At 46.6% G+C, this 22,779-nt stretch overlaps 2 protein-coding genes across 2 annotated transcripts in view; one reads left to right on the forward strand and one right to left on the reverse strand.

Moving 5' to 3' along the window:
• Nucleotides 1-367: 367 nt before the first annotated feature.
• Nucleotides 368-2,759, reverse strand: LOC306797091 (uncharacterized protein). The gene is made up of 4 exons (XM_079296274.1): nucleotides 2,488-2,759; nucleotides 1,234-1,563; nucleotides 1,008-1,153; nucleotides 368-623 (listed from the first exon to the last, which is right to left on the reverse strand). Exons 1-4 carry the CDS (start codon nucleotides 2,564-2,566, stop codon nucleotides 510-512), a joined length of 669 nt encoding a protein of 222 aa, XP_079152400.1. The 5' UTR covers nucleotides 2,567-2,759; the 3' UTR covers nucleotides 368-509.
• A 2,731-nt stretch (nucleotides 2,760-5,490) lies between these two features.
• raph1b (Ras association (RalGDS/AF-6) and pleckstrin homology domains 1b) overlaps nucleotides 5,491-22,779 on the forward strand; it is a 34,348-nt gene continuing 17,059 nt past the window's right edge. Inside the window, exons 1-2 of the mRNA XM_079296478.1 lie at nucleotides 5,491-5,681; nucleotides 15,168-15,257. The gene's annotated coding sequence lies outside the window, so the exon portion shown is untranslated. The remainder of the gene's footprint in view (nucleotides 5,682-15,167; nucleotides 15,258-22,779) is intronic.

The following is a 22,779-nucleotide window of genomic DNA, read 5'->3' on the forward strand; positions in this document are numbered from 1 at the left end:
TTACAGAAAACAGTAGAGGGAGGAAGACAGGAAACGGTGCAGGTTGTTATTGTTTGAAGTGTTTGCCTCTCCTAGTTGTAAATCTTTTTCTCATCTACTTTCACAACGCTGTGATGTTTCTGCCTTCTCAGAAAGAAAAGCGTGGACGGAGATACGTGTATTTAGATATATGTTTTTTAGACCTATAACGACTTTTTACATTTTGATATTGTGGTCGATCGTGACTCATAAATCACGCAGGTTTACAAGTGGAGTAAACCCTTTGAATGTGGTTAAATCCCCTCATTCAGACACCCCCTTGTGTTTCGACCACAAAGAGGGATTCCAGCTGAAGATCTGTGTGTTAAACAGTGAGCGACACAGGAAGTCGGGTGCATTCTTTTTTTTATTGTTTTGTAAAACCACAACTGCCAAAGGAAGAACTGCTACTTTCGCTACGTCGACACATAACTAGTACTGAAAAACAAAAAAAAGGAACTGAAGAAAACGGGGATGAGATGCACGGGTGATCAGAAGTGTCGTGGTATTGGAATCTGAACCCCTCTGTTCTTCTTGCGGTCCTTGTGCGCTTTGGGTTTGGTGTTCATGTAGTCACTCTGGGAGTCCGACCTCCTCCAGTTGACCTGTAGGACGGATGAACGACAGCGTTACGTCTGTGAAGGGTCAGAATGATGCTGCAGCGATCATCGAGGACGCGCAGCACGTCTTATTTTTTTTTTCTGGGATTTTGGGGACCTGACTTGTAGCTCATATGTCATAATAAAGGCTTAAAGGTGGAATTTGTAAAGGCTTATCTTTGGGCCAAGAAATGAATAATACCCTCAGAAATCCGATTTTCCCAAAGAGAATTTAATTGTGAAGGTGAGAAAGCTGTTGGGGAGATTCATTTCACAACGCTTCTTTTGGTTAAAAGATACAAAAGTTTCCCAAAAATGTTAAATATTTGATGTAGTTCACAGAGTCACGGAATGGCTTTCGCACCTGGTGTTATGTGAGGAATCGCTTACCCAGATGATGCTGGCAATGATGGTGATGATCACGCTGTAGATGCAAAGAAGTACCAGCCCCAGAATCCAAATCCAGAGGAATCCATCTTTCCGATCTCTACTTGGTTCAGGCGTTCTGTCGTCATTGTTGAAGTTGCATTGGTGTCCTGGAAGAAACAATCGGGGAGTAGTCAGTGCACTGGGCTATGAGGTGTGCTCCTTTTTCAAACTTCTTAGGAATGCTTACCTTCCACCAGCATTAGCATCCTCAGAGTACTTATCCTGAAGGGAGGAGGGAACATGGCTGAGCCCTCGCACCCGTAGATACCATAGCTGTTGGCGTTCACCCCGGTGAGCGTGAAACTGAACGATTCATTGTCCGTGTTTTCACGCAGTTCCACGCCAGCCCTGGTGTATCTCGGTTTACAGTTGGGTGCCTGCTTGTCACCTATGCACGTGTGGTTGTAGATCACTTGATCGTCTTTGTAAAGGTCGAATGTCACGTGTTGGCCGGTCAACTTCGGGCAGGGCACGGACACGTTGTGTCCGGCAGGCACACAGACAATTTCTATGTGGTCTGGAGAGAGAGAGAGTATCATCACACAGTATAATGTCAGATCTCTGATTGCTGAGGAAATAGAAACATGATGGAGTAGCCCATCATGGTGTTTGTTGATGCAGTAAAAACCAAACACCTTCTGACAGCTACAACTCCTGCAAAGATTCATTTATTTGCTTTTAATTCCCCCAACTGAAATTCAGCATTTGATACTCGTCATTTCACAGCCACTCCACCCCCGTATGGAATCTGTTCAATTGCAGCACATCTCTACATTTACCTCCCTTTTAACCCAGCCTCACCTTTCACAAAAAGCAGAGACGGATATTTACCATGTGAGCGGCACACTTGAGTCGGCCCACGGCCTGACTCAAGTGTGCCGCTCCCGAGGCGGCGTTTCTTTTGTTTTTGTACCGTTTGTTGCAGGGAATAGTGTCGAGCTGAATGTGTTCTGTGTGTAAACAGCAACGGTCCTAAAGTTGAGGCAAACTTTCTTTTGAGATTCCTCTGTTGCCTCTGGTAGATGCTGGTTCACATTAAGATGTCTCACCCCACAAATGCAGCCATCAGGAGACAACGAGGTTCATTTTAGGAACGGATAAACAGCCAGTAAGTGAGGATATATACCAAGCTACAGAGGAGCACCGTCCTGTTCCTTAAGACTCAACGTCCCACATTTTACGTGCATAAACTTAACCAAAGCTGTCAACCGGAGAGTAGCTCCAAAACCTTTTCACGCTGCAATTCATCAACTCAAGTGTCCCTGCACCACGAATGAGGGGGCAAACCTCGGATGAACCCAAACAGTCCCACTGTAACCACATATACGCGGTGAAGTCTCTCGCAATTACTTGTAATAGTTGTTTCTTGCAAAACTACTTTGCATTCCACAACCATCTGAATGCTAATAATGTGTGTGTTGCAATAAAGTCCACGCTTTACCTTTGCAGACGTCCTGGGACTTGGTGGCGTGAGATAAGCCGCAGCTCAGGAGCATCATGAGCACCCAGCAAGCTCTCATCGTGATCTTTTTGCGCCGAGACTGTGAACTCGCCCCCCGAGGCTTTCGCTCATCAGCTCAAAGTCCAAGCGCCTTCAGCGGGCTGCATTGACTGTACGCTGCAAGAGAAATCTGATGTGGTACTCCGATATCAAACCTGGTAATGCATCATATCCTCACTGTGCAATTCAATTGTGAGGTCGAAGCACTCCCACGGTGCTGCAGCGAGTGAGCCTCACACATCCTCTCATGCGGGAAAACATCCTGTGGCAGAAAACGCCTCCTCTTCTGAAGTTTCCGTTCTCTCCCATTGGTTTGTGACCTTTGACGACTTCAGCGTTTAATTCATGTAAAACTATGGTTGTGTCTATTTAGACCCAAAAGTCATTGGAAGACAGTTCTGTTCATATCAAGTGAACTGGTTGTTTGTTTTATTAAGAATGAGGGAGATGAAAACACACACAAACAACTTTTTATGACTATTTTAAACATTTAAAAGCTTTTGCATGAAAGTACGGACATTAATCATAGTAGCAATCCTGGCATGAATGCAAATAGGCACTTTAAAACAGAATATGAGAAAGTATTGTGTAAATATGTGTATTTTCTGCTGTTTACTGTTATGCTGCAGCCACCGTTGGAGGTGGTGTGAGTGACTGAAATTGCAAAGACCCAGTGCATCATGTGCAAAGGTTTACTGAACACGATGAGAAGCACAGAACAGGTATCGAGCAGGTTTGAACTGACACTTGTGTGACTTCCAAAGTCACATAACTTCACAAAAGGACTGAAAGTGTCTATATGCAGGGATTCCCAAAGTGTGGGGGTGCGCAAGCTGCCTCTAGGGGGTGCGCGAGAGGAAACATGTAATGGTGGACTAATGGTGTAATAATTAATATTAAATATAATTTAAAAAAAATGCACTTCAGCTCCTGCCGCCAGACTGTATTTTTAATTTATTTTGACGTAGTTTAATATAATACAGACGTAGTTTAACAGAATAAAGACGTTTAATATAATAAAGACGTAGTTTAATATAATAAAGACGTAGTTTAATATAATAAAGACGTAGTTTAATAGAATAAAGACGTAGTTTAATAGAATAAAGACGTAGTTTAATAGAATAAAGACGTAGTTTAATAGAATAAAGACGTAGTTTAATATAATAAAGACGTAGTTTAATATAATAAAGACGTAGTTTAATAGAATAAAGATGTAGTTTAATAGAATAAATACGTAGTTTAATTGAATAAAGACGTAGTTTAATTGAATAAATGCGTAGTTTAAGACGTAGTTTAATAGAATAAAGGCGTAGTTTAATTGAATAAAGACGTAGTTTAATTGAATAAATTCGTAGTTTAATAGAATAAAGACGTAGTTTAATAGAATAAAGACGTAGTTTAATATAATACAGACGTAGTTTAACAGAATAAAGACGTAGTTTAATTGAATAAAGACGTAGTTTAAGACGTAGTTTAATCGAACACAGACGTAGTTTAATATAATAACGACGTAGTTTAATATAATAAAGACGTAGTTTAATAGAACACAGGCGTAGTTTAATAGAATAAAGACGTAGTTTAATATAATAAAGACGTAGTTTAATATAATAAAGGTGTAGTTTAATATAATAAAGACGTAGTTTAATTGAATAAATACGTAGTTTAAGACGTAGTTTAATCGAACACAGACGTAGTTTAATAGAATAAAGACGTAGTTTAATATAATAAAGACGTAGTTTAATAGAACACAGACGTAGTTTAATAGAACACAGTGCGTGAACCCGGTCGGGATGTAGAAGAGGGTGCGTGGCCTAAAACGTTTGGGAGCTGCTGCTATACTGTATGAGTCACTGGCACAGTTAACATATGTCAGTGAGAAGAAAATAGTGCAGTATCAGCTCTATGAGAAGGTAATTCCATTCCACACGTTTTCATTATTTGGTTAATAAAAAAGACATGGCTGTGTCCACAAAATGGGGTTGAGTAAAAAGTGCAGTGGCTTTATATGTCCACTAGATGGCGCCAACGCGTTAATAACAGTTCTCTGCAGCTACAAACCAGGAAAATTGCTTTTCAGATACAATTGTATCTTAATTGCAACAATGTTTCACGTTGTTTCAATGCATGTTCCTGTTTTATACAGGTTTCCCTGCCCAGAGCAGGTATTAGAGACCATTAAAGGGTGGAAAATACTGACTTTGTGTGGCAACACATGGTGTTGGATTCATGGGATTGTGAAGTGGGAATTATAGCATTTCTAAAATGTTGTCTGTAATTCTGACTCAGAAAATGGATGATGGGGGATTGACGGGTTGGTAATGCCATGTGTCCATATGGATAACATGCAATAATCTCCTAATCTGGAAGTCCCTTTTGTCTGGTGGTGGTGGCTTTAGGAGAGCATCAGCAAGAACCCCTGTTATTATAGTATTCCAATAATAACAACAATAATAATAATTATTATTATTGTAATCTGCTCTATTGTAATGATAATATTAAATATATATTATAATTATTACCTAATTATCATCATTCTTATTGTTTATATTTATATTCTATTATTATTATTATCGACTGCCACTGACGGGGAATAGCTACTGGAAACTGATGCTGCCTTCACTGTTCCTCCAAGACTCCTACTTTCGTGGGTATATGTATATATTTTTACCAAATAATCGTCAGAAAACTGAGTTAAAATGTGTGTTTTGGTCAACTCGAGCAACACCGCAATGTGTCTTTTTTTCATGTTCATATCTACCGTCCAGCTCCGTAATTCCTCTTCTCTGCGATCATCTGTATAACATGATAGATATTTCCGACAGGCCGTGAAGGCAGCGCTGGGTTCTGGGCTGGACAGGAAACGACGAGGACGCTCAGCGTGTCTCCTCGGCAGCTCCGGGAGAGAAGAATGGGAAAGGGAACGAGACTGTGTATGTAGACGAGGCAACGTGTGAAAACATGAGGATAACGGGCAGTTTTTGTTTTAGCTAGATTCATCTTTCAAACAGATAATCACACAGAGCAGGAGGGTTTCTTCCCCCCCCCCCCCCCCCCCCCCCGAGGGCAGTGATATTTGCTCTCACATTGGAGAACACAGGAGAAGAGAGGAGCCTCTTTGTGGATCCCATTTGACTGTAAGTGGATTTCTCTTTTCTATTCTATGTTTTATTATCTAACACCTTTATTTCCTCCCTCTCCTTGAATAAACACCCTTAGAGACTCATGCCAATCCTAAATAAAATGACAGTTTACCATGCCGGCCCATCCTAGACAGTGTCCTCGGGAAAAACGAGACGGAGGGAGTCGCTACACTGTATGTTCACCTCACTTCTTATAGACGAGCACTACCAGCAATTTAGAATGTGTTGTTATCCTGTAAGAGTGTGTGTTGTGTGGCAGGCTGTCTAAATGAAGGAGGGGGGTCGTGCGTGCCCCCCCTTGTGCGGCCATTGAACGACCCCCTTTCTTGGGGAGAAAGGGCGTGCAGCGTTCGGGCCGACTGGGAAAAGAGCCGCAGCTTTTTCCACGGAGAGAGGCATTTGAACGCGACACCCTATTGTTATGTTGTGGTTTAGTTGGTTATGTCGCAAGAACCGAGCCCTTTCACTCCGTATTAGCCGACAAGGTGTCCTCTATATATGTATTTTTCCTCCCCGAGCAGAGGGGATGTCCAGCCTCCACCCTGTTTAACGGGAGGAGAGGCTACCAGCTGCTGGCAATGGCCGATGTTTTTTTCTGTCACGCTGAACGTAATGTTTCATATCTTGCTGGTGCATTTGTGTAACGCACTGTATGTCGTTTACAAACCTGCAAAATAGCCGCCAATGTCTGTTAGTGTGACCGGGGTTGGGCTCGTTACTCATCTACCTCCCTTCACTGCAGCTCGTGAGCACTGTTTTAATTCCCTTTGTTGGGTGACGCCGCCGGGCAGCGGATTGGATAACATGTCGCCACTATGACCAGCGGGGCTGTTATCATGTTTACAATGCTGGCGTCCGCTCCAGCCTGCAGAATAAGCAGCTTTATTTGTTCCACACAAAACGTCTCAGTGGAGCCCGGTGGGGGAAGTTAAAGTTAAAGCTCTGACATGTTTATACTTTGCCAAGCTGTGTTTTACCTGTCTGTCACAGAGCGTGCTTGCAGTCAGACATCAACATTGGAAAGAAAATGACCCCCCCCCCCCCCCCCCCCCCCCCTCACCTCATTGACAGCAGGGTTCAAAGGTCATTTGCAGAGGGGCTGCATGCCATGCCACAGCCTGGCTGGCCACCATATGGGCCCAGGGTTTTCATTCAGTCAACATTCCCTGTGAGTTTTATTTACACTACCAAGGCCAGACGAAAGCACTTTTTTTCTTTTTTACTGTATCTCTTCTGTTCAAGGGTGAATACACAAAACAAACAAACAAACAAACACAAAAAAGCCACTTGGCCTGGCCTTTTATTCCCCCAAAGAGGCATTATAATGGGCCGTCTGTGTCCTTAAGGCACGCTTGATTTGCATCCACAAAGCGCCAGACGAGAAGCACATTATTCAGGGTGTGGAGACAATGCAGCCCATTCGCTTACAGTGCAAGTTAATGGGATGAAAATAACTACTGGCCTTCTGGTCGCTTCCCCCTCAGGCAGAGATGCCTTTGAGTTTGTCGTGTTTTTGGGGTTCAGTAGGGTCAGATGTCACTTATTATATCCAGTCAGAAGAGGACAGAAAATGAGTGATGACACAGGGACGTCTGGAAGACCCCGTGATCTGTTGTTTTGTTCCTTTTGGGTTTTGTTATTGTGTCTCATTATGAATGAAATAACTTTTAATATGCAGCATAGAGGATTAATTCCAGGCAGCTTTTCTGAGGCATATTTTATGCTCCATTTGAACAAGGATTATTGTTATTGTAGTTGCAGCAATGCCACAACATTCAGCGTCGTGATTTATTTATGCCAAGAACAAAATCCGATGGTGCATTGGTGCAAAAAACACACCAGAAAGTTACACACGTACCTGCACAACATCAGAAAGTTAACGGTGCACGTGCACGTCATGTGGTAGGCTCATACAAGACATTCAGTCAGGAGACTTAATAGTCAGGCAGTATGGCATACAGCTCAGTCATGGATTACATTTCCAGCCGCAGAGGTAAAACACATGTTGGAGGAGAGCGTGTCATTCCACTGCTCCTGTTTTTAAAGCGCATGTAAGGATTTTTTTTCTCCGTCAGCTTTCTGTCTGGAAGCTGTTGGAAAGAGAACCGAGGGAGAGAGGGTGTGTGTGTGTATGTGTATATATGTGTGTATATATATATTGGAAGAGTTTAAAATACATAACCAGAAACATGGTTTTCTCATTCATCCAAGGGAGAGTAAAAAAACCCTTCTGCTTTTCCTCTCTCCATCTCTCGGCTGCCTTTCATCCTTTTTTTTTGTGCACGCTTGATTTCCTTGGGATGTAGTTGGTTAGATGCGAAAAACAGTTGTCAAATAGATTTTGGGCTTGAGGAATAATCCCATGACACTGTTAGAGAAGAGAGATTTGTGTGTGTGTGTGTGTTTGTTAGCAGCTCCTGCGTGCTGGTCTGGCCGTCTGTCAGCGCTTTACTGGCTCTGTCGTGCGAGGGCCACGTCTGACCTCCACCCACCACATGTCCCTGGGCAGAAGACTGCTCTGCACAAAAGCTCCAGAGATGGTGGTTAGAAGGTGGCGATGGAGGTTGGTGTAAGTTTACCCAGTTCGGGTTTCAGCCGCGGGTGTAGGTGGGTAAAGGAGGGCAGGGGGAGGATGGCACTTCAAACGCAGCCTTCAACACACACACACCCTGGTGGAGACCCGGAGGGGGTAACCTGATATTTACATGGGAGGTACCTTGGCTCTGGTCGGGGAGGCAGCAAATAAACTTCCACCAGCTGCATCAGCGCGCAGCTCCTTGATGCCAAACAAGGTGCCACACATTACAACGCGTATGACAGAGAAAGTGTGTGTGTCGCTCCACCTGGGTGTGTCCACCCCACCCCCCCTCCTCTTGTCACAGACACGTGGTCCCCAGCCTCTATAGGGCCTTGTTCTGGTACCATTTTGCTGACCTTTGGTGGCAGCTGCCCCTGCCATTTGGAAACAAAGACAAATGGCTAACCCGCCCGCCTGTAGCCTGCGTATTCTCCAGCGTTCCCCGATAGAGACCTGCTCTTCCTGTTGGCCTTTTCGTACACAGACTTTTATCCATGCCCCCTATGGCAGGAAATTTATTGTTTTAAATCCACATGCAGCCTATTCTTTCGCGATGATTGACTTCTGTTCTTTCGACGAAGTCAACAGTGAGGATAAGGTTGTGCAGCCTGAAACAGAACATGCGCTTTTACTCGCGTACGTGGACGAGATCAAGGTGTGTCGTATACCGATGTCTGGACTGTGCGGCCGCTACTCTCCGACTCCACGGCTGATCGGAGCCGGCAGAAGGAGGGCACGCTCCGCTCTTCTCGGGGCAATGCACGATCTTGGTCTTGGCTCTGCAGGTGCACTCAAGCGCACACACACACACACTGCTGTGTGAAGACGGCTAGAAATGCAAACGGCGGAACTTGTTCTACAATTGGATGCCGTGTGAGATTTTAATATCTGTGCCACTGGGTGAACTTTTTTTCTCCCGAAGCACTTTCACGCGTTTTTACATTTTTAGTACGGGTCAGTCCTGGTGGGAAAAGTCCCCTTTTAGGTACTTCTACATCGCTGGATGTTATTCATTCACAGTTGCCGGTGTGGTCCAGGAGTTATTTCATGAACAGCATTGTCTAAATTCCTACATTTCACATGTTACCTTTCAACAACCATCAGACAAAACGGGCCTGCACTTGTTGCATCTACCTGTGGGTTATAATTTGTAGATGGCGAAAGTGTGAGCTTTCGAGTGGATAAAAAAACAAAACCTTACTCTCATCACAACATGTCTGGTTTGCATTGCATTCTGGTCTACTGAGGCTACTGTAATTGGAGAAACTGATACCTCTGCTTCTGCTTGTTTTGGATTCTTCCTTTACACATCTGACCCCAATTGTGGGTTTGGAAATAAGCACTTTTAATTCAGAGGGACAGACGCCCTAAATCAGTTCTTGTTTTTAAAAAGCATATTTTTATGGAGATATCTTTTTTTCTATCAGATGTCATTTATCGGGTCATGATGATGCAGCTATTGAACTTCAAAACTGTCAGTTTTCATCTCCGCACCCCTTCTTCCATGACCTACTTTCCAATATTCTATCTGATCCGCTACGAAACATTATTGTTCAGTCGTTAATTGTCCCTTTTGTGTGCTGCCTCGCTCACTGTACAGTGTGTTTAAGCAGCTTAGGCAGCTATTAATCGGTGTGACTTTGACAATGGCAGGTGGCTGGTTCTCACCCCCCCCCCCCCCCCCACCTCCTCTACTGTATCACAGATGGTCGGCTCCATTCACTGTTGCAGGGGGTCAGTCTTTGTTAACGTAGAAGTGCACGGGTCTGGATTGTTACTGTCTATCACATGCATCAAGACCTATGACCGCCATGAAGCCCTGAGGCCCTTTGCTGTGTTTTTTTGCACACCTGTCTCTTAAGTTAAGTTGCACACAGTTGGGCAATCCCCCTTGAAATAGATCTTAGCATCCAAGGTTGGAAAAGGTTTTTCTCTCTCCGCCCCACCTGCCTATGTAATCCTGTCCTGTTTGAGCCGGGCCATGGATAATGGGTCTTTGACATGGAGAGAACACAACATGCTGAAGGCAAGCAGGAGTTCTTCGGAGCGAGCAAGAGCACACAAAGTGCTAACTCAGAGGGAAAATGAAACATGTGCTGCCTGGCTGCTGTATTAAAATATATATGCACTGTCGACTGGGTGATGTATGACCTGTCTGGTGTAAGACGTAAATGTGGAATGAGAAAGGGGGATTTATTTCCTACTCTCTGTATTGCTTTCTGTCACATGTGCTATTTTGCATCCCTAATTGAATTAAATGGAATGGCCAGTTCTTCGCAGCGGGTGGTGCGATGTGACAAACATCGAGCGCGGCCAGTTCCTGCGTCGTCTCCTCGCTTCGGCGAGTTCTCGTGAAACCATGGCAGGAGTTACGCGTGTCGGTGTGTTCGCGGGGCCGGGCTGCTGGTGTTTGTTTGCCTTTTTGCAGTCTCTGGAAACCCCTTCCAGTCCATCATACAAACACAGATGTGAGAAAAGTGGACTGCACTGTTTTCCCTCACCCCGCTGTGAAATGCCTGCCGCTTGGCCCAAAAGTGTTTATGCTTGTACAGTTTCTTTCTCGTCATTGACCTCCGGGTTACATTCCAGTCAAATCCACTGAGGATTCCGTGTTATATACCACTGAGAATACACCAACAACTGCGGCATTATACGACTATCAGAGAAACTCAAGGATCCAGTGACAGTGATTATAGTGTCCCCAGCATCACACTGTGTGTGTGTGGGGGGGGGGGGGTGGTGTCTTGTTTGTGTGGGGTTGCAAAAGCAGCAGCGTATGCCTGAGTCATGGAACAAACAAACATCTTGCCACACACGTAGAAAATAGATTCCAGACCCGGATTTAACTTGTCATCCTCTTGAACTGGAGCAGTTGTAGGGATTCAGCTACATTACATACATGCGTTGAACTGAAGGCGAAAAACAGGCTCACTCTCATATTATTTAAATGTTCCAACTGTTTCAAGTGTTTTCTGTGTTCAGTTCAAGCCGTGAACTAGCGGTACACCCAAAAACTGGGGCTGAAATGGCTTGTTTTTGCCATTAAATATGTAGCCTACTTTCCCCCTCCATCCGACTTTAACTACTCTCTCTGCCATAATCATGAAAGCTACCCCGCTGCTCATGTCTGTTAGACGTAGCTACACTACCCAGCCGGTACTTCGGCGTGCGGTGAAACCTTGGAAGAGGGAAACAAGAGGACGGGGGTGCCCGTCCTTGTTCATAATGTCCCAAGAGCCACAGGGGCCCCCCCCCCCCCCCCCCCCCATCGCCATGTCACCAGTGAATCCACAAACCGGGATGTCTGCCGAAAAAGACCTGTGAGGAAAGGGAAGAGATGGAGTACGCGGTGAAGGACAGCGAGGTTTATGAGAATCAATAAAATGTTCTTCAGTGCAGCTGATGTCATGTGAAATACGACTGCTTGGAAACGATGATGTCATTCTTCGGTTCCCTCTGCCAAAGTCTGGAAGTCGCACTTTTTTCGCTTCAACCCAGTGCCCCGCGTTTACTGTACGGCGTGATGTTGGCAGGCTACTCCTTTTTTCTTCTATTTTTTACACCAGGGTTCATGAAGGACGCTGAAGAAGGAATCCGGCGTTTGAGTCAGTGACCTACAACGCAGCGAGAACCCAAGTGAACACAGCCGCGGTAGAAGCGGAATGACACACTATTTTCTGCAAGAGAATCCCTTGACAGTCACTCAAACCTGCAGGCTTAATCTCACAAAATAGCGCTGTGTGTGTGTGCGCAGCTCTGCGAGTGAGCCCGAGCCTCTATTGAATGAGTCTCTGGGTTAAGTTAGTGGCTGAGTAGTTTGCTAATCTCTATCTGCTCCGCTGATCTTCACTCTCTAGCGATTCCTGATTATTTCGGGCACACGGGCAACTCTACCCGGTGACCGGATTCGAGATCGGTTCGCTGGGTTTGGCACAGTGGTCGGCATCAAGGGCTTTGGGGATGGTCACTGGCGTATTTGAGGTCCATCAGCCCGACCTTTACCCTTCCATTGCTGTTGGTGATCCCCCCCCCCCCCCCCCCCCTCTGGGAGATTATCGGAATGAAACGGCGTGAATGAGAAGCGATATTTCTGTCTTTAACCCGATCAGCTGTGAGCAAGCTGCGCTAACGATGAGGTTCGAGATGTTGCCGTCAAATGAAGCCAGTGCACACAAAGGACTATTTTGATCCAACACAGGAGGAACGGGTCCAAGTGTCGACTTAACACAAGAGGCATTTGAGCGTGTAACTCTGTGTGTGTGTGTTACATTACCCGTAAACCCCGCTGGCAGCCATCCAGCCAGTGGGACCTCCATCAGGATCCCACTGGTCATCGTGGGAACATTCCTGACGCAGCGTTATTCCATAATTCCCACCATGTGTGGTTTCTCCCGAGCAGGGCGCCTCGCCTGCACGGACCGTGGAGAAATCCCACTGAGAGGAGAGGAGACCAGCTCCTCGTAATCGCAACCAGACCTCGCCGTGTGCCAGCGGGAACGGCACAAAAGTGGTCTGTGATGATAGCGGAAGGTCATGTTCACGTTAAAGGCTATCGAGGTGATTTTGTATCAAACTGCTCGGGAGGTCAGGCAACGTGCGACGCTTTACGACTTGACTTGATCGATGCTAATGCGCCTTCCCAGCGAGGATCGGCGTTGCGGCGAGCCATCGATCAGCTGACTGATGGTTTACCTCAGTGCTCTTACAGGGAAACCGCTCAGGGTCACTGCGGAGGTCTTGTTCTGAGACCAGAGTAAGATGCTGTTGGGTGTTTCTGATCGATAAAGCTCTCCAGGTCCAGCCTTTGTTACACAGCTCATTCGTGTATTAACAAAGTACGATTCATTTCAAATAAAGCTTTTTCTTATGGTGTTTATTGGATGATAGCACTGTGTGTTTTAATGACAGTCTGCTATGTGGTCATGTAAAACCCTTGTTATAGACCAGTCTATCACGCTACATTCACATCACAGACAGTAGCCACTTCTCACAGTGTTATTAGTAGAGGTGACATATTTGGGATTTGGCTAACATGCACTGTGCGGTGCGTTGAGCTCTGCCCGCTTACTCATTTGCTGTACTTCCCCGACAACAGTCCCGTCTTTCTTTCCCTGCTCTGACATCATCGTCACCCCTGCTCGTACGGTGCCCTGCCCTCCTTCCCACTTCCTGCCCTGACAGGAAATGAGCTGCCCCGAAGGATTACCGTTAATGGGAGGGAGTGTGGGCGGACAAGGGCACACCTGTGTCCACCACATTGGACCCTGTGTTTCCCCTTGGTCTGTTGTTGAAGTGGGGCACTGATCTAGGCCACTTAATGTCTATTGAGACTAAGCGTAGGTAGCGCAGTGACACACAGGGCACCCTTTTGGGGCAGTTGTGTGCTTTCAAAGAGTCAAAGGAGTCTCCTCGGTATCCAGTAATGAGGGACGATATTGTTTCCAGGGCATCTTGCTCTATATAGCTTAATGCACAGGCTTCATAAATACAAATCGGGTGCATACTTTTGCTATTTTTATGACAGAAGTTAGAGGGGACACTTAGGAGCAAAAGGTATGTCATGTCTGCAATTTCTTGCTCTTTTTTTTAAATGATTGTCTTCCCCTCTTTGATCACAAGTTGCTAATGTTTGTCAGTGCGTGTGCCGCGGGCCGTGCCTTTGTCCTCAGCATCGGAGCAGCTGCCCCGCCGGCCCCCGTGCTGTTGTGACTGGAGCGACTGTGCCCCCCCCACCCCCCCCCCCCCCCCCGCAGCTGCACGGATCCGCGTGTCACCGCGCCACACCTGCTCAATGGCCTCGCGTTTACTGAGTGATATCACACGTTAACCATGTGCAAATTACACCACAGAGATGGTGGTGGACGGGAGTGACCCGTAATCCGAGAAGGCAATTGTGTGTGTGTGTTTTTGTGACACGCATGTATGGATGACGGGCGAGAGAAGTCGGGACGGGGAAGGTCTGTTTGCTGTGCAAACAACACGCGCGCACTCTTTGACCAAGAGTAAGAGGGCCACATGCTGTGGATGAACAGTTGCTGTGTAGAAAGAAAAGAATGAAGGAACAGCTGAAGCCAGCGGGAAGAGCCTCCCAGTAGGCAACCACAACATCAGCTGCCTACCTCTCTAACACACACACACACACACACACACACACACACACACACACGGTAAACACACACTGGGACCTAATCATAGCATTGAAATCTCCAGCTCAGCATGTTATAGCCTACAACCAACAGGCTGTGTGACATTCGTCTCCACGACCAGACTGTGATTCAGCATCCATTGTTTTGAGTCAGCACTGATGAGTTGATGATTCGTCAAAATGTTTCAATGCTGAGACTGATGAGTCACGGTGAACAGTAAGTTTTGACACGGTTTGGATTTCTGCCCCGGCTCACGCTGTGGAATGATTGGCCTGTGGTGGTCAAGCGTGCTCATCACGATGGCTGCCTGTGTGGGTCTGAGAGGCTTCGTCGGAGAATGAAGAAGGCCTCAAATGTCACGTTCCCAATCCCTCGCAGTAATGACGACGGCGGTTTCTGGCGAGGGGAGAGCCGCGCTTGATTGCGTTCCAGAGCTCTGCCATAAGTGTCTCTCTGGCTGTGCGTGTCGTTTTTTTTGTCTGCGCCCAGTTAACTCCTCCGCTCAAGCACACTCCAGAGTTAATCCTCTTGCATTCTTGCGACGGTGAAATCGGTCTGCCTCCCTCTAGCTCTGCCGCCTGCCAGGTCTCTGAATTCTCCCGCACTGCAGTGAGAACGAATCTATAAGTTTGGAATTTCACCGGCTAATGGCCCTGGATGACGGGGCTGGGATTGTGTTCTGCTACTTTAGTCACAAATATAGACACTTAATGACATCTGATAGATTTGATTCTTCCCTCTTTTTCTCATTTCCAGAGGATAAAAGGCCCCGACACAGAGTGGAGTGGAGTGGTGGTTTCGTCTGACCTTTAACCTCGGTAGGAAGGAGAGAACGCCACTTCAGAGGTAAGAGTTCCTGTAAACTGGAGTGAGTAAATGGTGCCACTGCTGCTCTTTGTGGGTAATAACCTCAGAGCAGAGGAAAAGCAGTATTGACGTTGCTGCCAGTAAGCTTTGCTCGAATGCCACAGAGACTCTTATTTTGACAAGCCGCCGCTGTATAGCGAGCTGCCGGGGAAGTTATATTTAAGGTGGTCTCAAATGCTGGTTTTATCGCAGCGCCTCAGACATGAGTGTGTGTTGTAAAAAAAAGAGGTAAATCCAGAGCTGGTGGAGAGAGAGAGCCCCCCCCCCCCCTGAAAGCCTTCGTCGGAGAGCCTTGTAAATCAAAGCCAAATGACAGAGGAGTCGAGCCTCTGGGGATCATGTCAGGGGAGAGTCTTCCTCGCTGAAGGAGATAATTCCTGACTAAAGTGGAACCATGTGAGGCCGACTCGGCTGTGGTCGGTGGCAAAGAGCTGCTCCCTTACAGTGAGCCTTTATTCTCTCGCTATCACAGATCTGCGTTGAATTTGCAGCCCAGCGGTTCAGTGTTTCCACTTGTATTGACACAAGGGATGGCAACCGAGTCATATTCGAGAGTGCAGTCTTGGCTGTGTGACTCTGGCATTATGAAATGCACACATGACCACACATATCAGCACCGAGGGTATTTTGTTTTACTGTTAACATGGCCGCCTTTCTGTCGGATTCGATGCCAAGAATTTTATCCTCGACTCACAAATCAGAAATTGGAGGAAAGAAAAGTGCATCATAACGGCTATAGGGAGTTATATCTTATATATCGAGGACAGAAGACTCGGAGCAAAAGCAGCCGCATGAACAGAAGGAAACCATCACAACAAATGAAATGGCTTCTTGGGTGGCATTTTAGCCAATTCAAATGTTCTGGAGGCAGTGTGGTTGCAGGGGTGGTGTATAGTTCATTGACGAGTATCCAAGGAGTAAAAGATGAATCTACTTTCCTGATTAATACCCAGACATGACTTCCATTTGTGGATGAATACAGTGTTCTTATTCATGCGAGTTCAATACCTTGGATTGTCAGTTGGAAAATGCACGTCTGGAATAAGTATTTCAATGTGTCCAGAAAACACCAATCGGGTGGAACGTGAACGGACAAAGTCACAGACACGCACCGTATTATTTTCCTCTCGGAGAAACAAACCCGCGATGTGTTCGAGAAGAAGGCCCAGCGGTGCGGATGTGGAAGGAAGCCGGGTTTTAAACCCGGGACCCCAGCAGTGGTGATGCAGCCCGAGGCTGAGAGGAGGAAGCCTGCTCCCCTCCACTTAAACTGTTCCAGGAAGTCGGGATGCTTGTGTGTCAGAGAGGTTTATGGCCGTATGTTGGCGGGTGACTCTCTGTGTGTGTGTGTGTGTGTGTGTGTGTGTGTGTGTGTGTGTGTGTGTGTGTGTGTGTGTGTGTGTGTGTGTGTGTGTGTGTGTGTGTGATGCGGAGCTGCTCGCTGACTTTGACGCTCAGCTGTCGATATTATTCAACATGTACATGCAGGGCCACGGTTAATACGTCATTGTTCTTGGGTCTGTTTTGATGAGAAACATAAAACCACCACTTGGGACAGTTGCTTTGAATTCAGATAACAAGAAGCTTTTCATCATTAGCCAATCGGCGGCCAGCTGCAGGGGGTTATGGGGTGAGCTAAAGGCGGAGATAGGAACCGCCGTACGCCAACGGAGGAAGACATTCCCAGCTGCTAGCGGCATGTGTGCATTTCTCTCTGCTTTTAGGTGCAGCATGCTGGCGTTTTGCAGTATGAATGTGTTGTTCAGACGGGATATCCCTCTGCGTGTGTGTGTGTGTGTGTGTGCGTGTGTGTGTGTTTTTGGGCATGTGTTGCTTGTGCAGTGTGCTACTCCGGTACTGTGCTTTGTATTCCCTAACAGGTGGCAGATGTAAACCTCCTGTTTTGCTCGACCAAGAAACTAAAGGATGATGAAAAATCACTTGGCACCGTAATGATTTTATTCATCTACAGTAGATGTGTGTATATATACTGCTGGGAAGTACAGAACAATGTAATGATACTAAATAATTCAAGGTCCCTACTGGCTTCCTTCATACTTTGGACGGTATGATTGTGAAACAGGCATTAAACTGCATTGCATGTGGTATTTAAAAGGTCTTAAAGTGAACTATGAACCCTGCAGAAACCCTGTTCTCAAGTCTTTGGCTACCACCAGTTTTATCCTGACCAGTGTCTTAGATACAACCACAACCTACTTATCCAAATCATCTACAGCAGGTTCTTGATGCTCTACACATTTACTAAGCAACAACACAAGAAAATCACCCAGCTGAAGATCGCAGCATTGCAGCTCTTTTTACTCGTGCGCTTCCCCTGAGCAGTGGGTCTCGTCTTCTTATAAGGAGTGCCTGTTTTTAATGTCTGGCTGTCGTCTGCTGCTGCAGTGCTGCATCATGTTTAAAACTGTGTGAGCCCACCGCAGCAGACCACCTGAGCCCCCTGCATGCGTGTGTGGATGTAACCCAATCTCCCGTGGGCAGGGACAAGACTATTGATTTCACGTTTGCACTGCTGCCCTGGAGGGAAGCGGGGAGGCTGACACATCCTCGGTCGGTGGGGGGGGGCGACTGTCAGAGCCAGGGACACCGAGACACAAATAAAACAAGAACAGACACATGTACGCTTGTGTGCTGCTTGAATTGGAGCCAGAAATCCATGCAAAATGGAAAATCGCGTCGATACGTCGGCTATCACGTGAAGAACCAGCCCTGGCTCACACCGGAGGCCTTGTGATAGTTGCGCGTCTGTCTGTCGGAGCCCGTCGACGTGGAGCTGTGCATGTGTGTTGCCATGGCGATGGCTGCTCGAATGGAAGCGGGGCAGCTGGAGTTTGGCGCCGATGCCGCCCCCCCACCACTGTGACCGTGCACTTTCACACTCCCTCTCTTCCCCCGTCTCAGTTTTGCCTCCTCTCTCCTCCCCCTGACTCACTCTCCATCTGTCCACCTCCGACATCCTCCTCATCTTTCTCCTCTCTCCCCCGACCCTTTCTCTGCCCCTCCTTCCTAATTGGCTGTATCAGCCAGAGTGTCGCGTGTGTTTTGTGGATCCATATATATGTGTGTGTGTGTGTGTGTGTGTGTGTGTGTGTGTTTGCATGCGAGTTCCTCCTGTCGGCCGTGCTTGACTAATGACACTGAAGCAGTTGTTTTTGCCGTCAAAGCCTCCCCTCTATTCACGATCTAATAGCCGGCTCCCTCCCTCCATTATTGTAGCTATTCATCATCCCCTCCATCACTTCCCCCGGCTCCTCGCTGGCCTCTTACTCATCACTCCTTCCCCTTCATGCTCTCTCCCCTCTTTTACGCTTGTTTTTCTGATTCTATAGGACTGAATTGTCTCGACATTAGTGCACATTCACATTAAAGATACTCTGCTTTCGGAATAAGGTGGCGGGCGATATCCTAATATAACATCATGACACTGACACTTCTTGATCCCAATGTTCATGACAGTCCAGAACGATAGAGAGAGACTCACTCTTTAGCGCTGGCATTTGATGAATATACCAGAGTCAAACGCAGTCATATAAGTATAAGTACACGCTCGCACGTCTTACAATGAGATCGCTTTATGTCTCATCGCCACTGAAACATTGTGAGAGCGGCGGTGAAGGCTTCGTCGCTCCTGACGGATGCTTTCGTCTGCGCTGTCTCGGCAAACGCACACAAGACGGGATGGGTTTCACTGTGACACAGGATGTCATTACGATATCTTGGCACTTTAGTGTGTGTTTTATGGCCGGATTTCATGGCTACGATGACAATCGGACACATGTACGCGTAAGAGGTGATTCACAGGCTGTCGGGCTGGAGGCACCGCTCACGCCAGGTGATTGGTTACCATGAGAAAAGGGAAGCGGTTTAATGTACACGCTTTTTGTGTTTTATGTTAAGCCAAGGGACATATTGCCATATATTAGAATGTTAAATATTTGAAGAGTCACCGGGGAATTTACATGAAAATATTTGTGCTTGAATTTACATATCTTTTAATGGCCCCCCCCCCAGTTTGAGCTTTGTCTGCATCTTGGCCCCCGTGGACCCTTCTCAGTGTAAGCGCTTGTGTCCCACTAAACTCTCAAGGATTCCCACTCTGCGCTCCGTGGCGTTGCGCTCAGAAGCCTAATAGCAGTTCACTGAGTTTCTATAACTGCCACGCTGTTTCTCCAGCCCCCGTGCCCAGTCCCTTTTTCCGGTCCCTTTCTTCTCAAGTTTGGCTTGCTTTGTCGGGATTATATGATGTGTTGAGAATATTTTTAGAATAGAGAGGCCTAAAGTTATTTTCCGTGCAGATAGTTTGAGAGGAAAAAGCCGTGAGGACACGGCGGCTGTGGAAGTTTTTATTTGATGAGAGCCAAAGGGCTGATGCTCGGTTTCATTAACCGCCACAGTCCTCATTGCGACATTACACTCACGCACGCTATTGAGTGTTTAGTCCAAAAATAGTCTATTTAGGAGTGCTCGATGGAAACAGCCACTCGGCCGTCATCGCAGCGGGAGTATCTGGCCACAATAGTGTTTACACAGCGAGGGTCATGTTCCACATCCCAGCCCTCCCATTTCCCGTGTGATTGAAACATGAAAGGCTTTTATTTGTGACTTAAATGTTGGAGGCAATTCATCATTTCAATGACAGCTGGGAACCGAACAGGTGGTTCTGAAACAGGCAGGGAATGGCTTTGGCATTGTTGTAGGGACCTGTTTTTATTTCTCTTTAGATTGTATGGATTCAATTCGTGCTTTCTGAAGAAGTAATTCTATTCAGCCCAGGATTTGAACATTTATATGAACAATATAGAGGTTCACAGAATGTTGATTTCCAAGCATTACCAATGTCTTAAAGCCCTTGACTGGGATAAACACCCAAGATACTTTTAATAAACAGAGGAAACTGTACTAAACAACACTTAAACTGCCCACAAACATCAGGACTACTCCTCTCGCTAGTATGGTAAAAGTTGGTGTACCTAATTCAGCTAAATGTGAACCAAATGAACAACAGCGCTCTGTTCCCATCATGCAAACGGGATTATGAAGGAGCGAGCCATGGAGACCTAAACTGACCTATGATGTCATGTTGCACTCTGCCTGGCACACCCAAATACTTGTGTTTTTCCTCAACCCCTCTCTTTGTCGCCTTCTTTCTGGATCTTGTTTTTGGGTAGTGGTTCTCACTACACAAAGCCCAGGGCCTTTTCTTTGTGAAGATTGTATCGGCTTTGAGTTTGAAACCTAAAGCCCAATTTCTATTGATATTCAGAAGGATCCCAGTTGTCTCAGAGTTGGTCGTTAGGAGTAGGAACTATTGAAAACTCTTTTGTTGTTCGGAGACTTAACATCTAGTCTTCATACCGCTCCCTTTTCCAATCCTCTTGACACTCTCTGCCTCTTGACACTCTCTGATATGAGCGACTTAGTCTAAACATAGACATGTCGTCCTCCTCCTCCTCCTCCAGCTCTTCATCCTCCTCAGCACCGGATCCTCTGCTGCTCTTGTCTCTGAGATGTAGAGCGATCCGATTTCCCAGAACACACTTTTCATCTTCCCGTCGTTCCTCATCTGTTGGTGCTGCAGCATCAGCGGGAACTGCAAATGTTTAACCGAGAGAGAGAGAGAGGGCGAGGTCTCCAGAGGGAGACACCGTTGGGCAGACCTTTCGACCTTTAACCTTTCACCCTGGACCTCTGAGCCACCCAACCCTCACAGGAGACAGATGAGTGCTGGTCATGCTCAGACGAGAGAGAGGGGCCGTGCAGTGCCAGGGAGGGAAAAAGGCCAAGGCTGTTGTTTGCATTGCGATGATGCCTATAGGAGTGCATTTGCACACACACACGCACACATAAACTTCCTCCCATCTCTGCGTCCCTCTCAGGTCATGCTCCATAAGCTTAAATGCAAGGCCTCAGGTGGTAATTCACTTAAACCTGCAGCATCGTCTGCAACTGAGGCGATGATTCCATTAGAATGACAGCTGCAGAGCTATTTTCAAAGTGCTCTTGGTTTTTGTGTGTGCATCATTTCGATTCTTTTTTTTTTTTTAATTTTTTGCAAGCACATTGAATATGTACCTTCAGCGTGTGTATACTTCTGTGTGTGCAAATATGTGTGTTTTGAGCCATTGTGAAGGCCCGCAGGTTTATTGCTGTTTAAACACAGCTGTTTTTAGAGTGTCCTGCAGTTAGACTTATTTCTTGCTTGTGTATTTACATATGAAAGCACCTCGGTGAGTATTGGCAAATGCAATGCAAGCTCATTTGATTTTAGCCATTTCCTCTTCCTGTCCGTCTCCAGCCAGCCATGATGTCACGCCTTAACGCGACGATGCTCGTCTCTTTTCCTACCGAGGGATCCCAGAATAGACGCGTCTGTGACCAAATTGCGACACATTTGAGGGTAGCTACATAGACAAATGATTCTTTGGTGGTGGTATGGCCCCGTGTAATTTAACTGATGGCAAACTGTTGTGTACTTCTGTCATTGTCTGGTAAACCACTCGGTCGTCCTGAAGGACGCCGTCCCTCCCGTCCCCAAGAAGTGGCACAGATAAACCGAAGGACAGCTGGTGCTTCCTGCCAAGAAACAGGCCATGAGGGAAATTAGGAATTCTGCACATCCTGGCTATTTCCTGTTCTGACTCCCACACACGTTCATGGTTATCATTACACACACGCGCACACACACACAGCAGAGGCAGCTCTGGCTTGTAAAACCAGCTGTAGCGACACTAAGGCCGGGACGCGATGGGAGACTGCCGGGTATATTTTCTTCCAGCGCTGCATACAGTGACTTAAAGGAGCAGAACAAGTGTGCAGTGTGGAATGTGGCCGCTTCTGAAACGAGCACCCCTCGACTCCTGCGCGTGTGTTTGTGTTGAGCTGACCGATTTTTCAATGCCGCTGCTGTCATATTATGTCATCTTCCCGTTTGCTTTGTCAAACGCTGCCTGTTTTATTGCCTCTCACCTACTGCCTGTTTTTATTACCTGCTTCTATCGCCTCCTAACAACAACGCATGACTTTGTGATCGCTCTCAAGCTCTCTGTGCGACCACAAAGGGTTAGACACACACGCACAAACACACACGTACATTAAGCCACACACACACACACACGCACACATTTTGCTGGATCAAACGAGGGGTCATCAGAGGGGTTAATCCCGGTTTGGTACGGTCCCCACTGGTGACTGCCACCATACAGTGTGGTTAACAGGAGGGAATATTCCATCTGATTGCACAGTATTAGGGGGAACTGAACTGCACCGAGACAGGGGCTCTCTTAAGGGGACGAGTACTTCGTCATGTTGTACTGTCTGATTCAGATTATTGACTATCCAGGCGTGACTCCTCCGCCTCCTCTGCTCGACAATGCTTTCCTTCCACTTGTAGTCAAAATCCTTCCTCATGAATGCACGCTGGCATTCATGTGTCTTTATTCATCCTGCAGGTTGGGTAATATCGGAGTGTTTCAACAGTTTG

The sequence above is a fragment of the Melanostigma gelatinosum genome (assembly GCF_949748355.1).
Source record: "Melanostigma gelatinosum genome assembly, chromosome: 24".
Taxonomy (NCBI): domain Eukaryota; kingdom Metazoa; phylum Chordata; class Actinopteri; order Perciformes; family Zoarcidae; genus Melanostigma; species Melanostigma gelatinosum.

What these genes read in the sequence shown, in the direction of transcription:
- LOC306797091 (XM_079296274.1), bottom strand. Translation starts at nt 2,566, where the DNA reads ATGAGAGCTTGCTGGGTGCTCATGATGCTCCTGAGCTGCGGCTTATCT. An exon ending in GTCCCAGGACGTCTGCAAAG is followed by an intron (nt 1,564 to 2,487) that starts GTAAAGCGTGGA and finishes CTCTCTCTCCAG; the next exon opens with ACCACATAGAAATTGTCTGT. An exon ending in GATGCTAATGCTGGTGGAAG is followed by an intron (nt 1,154 to 1,233) that starts GTAAGCATTCCT and finishes TGTTTCTTCCAG; the next exon opens with GACACCAATGCAACTTCAAC.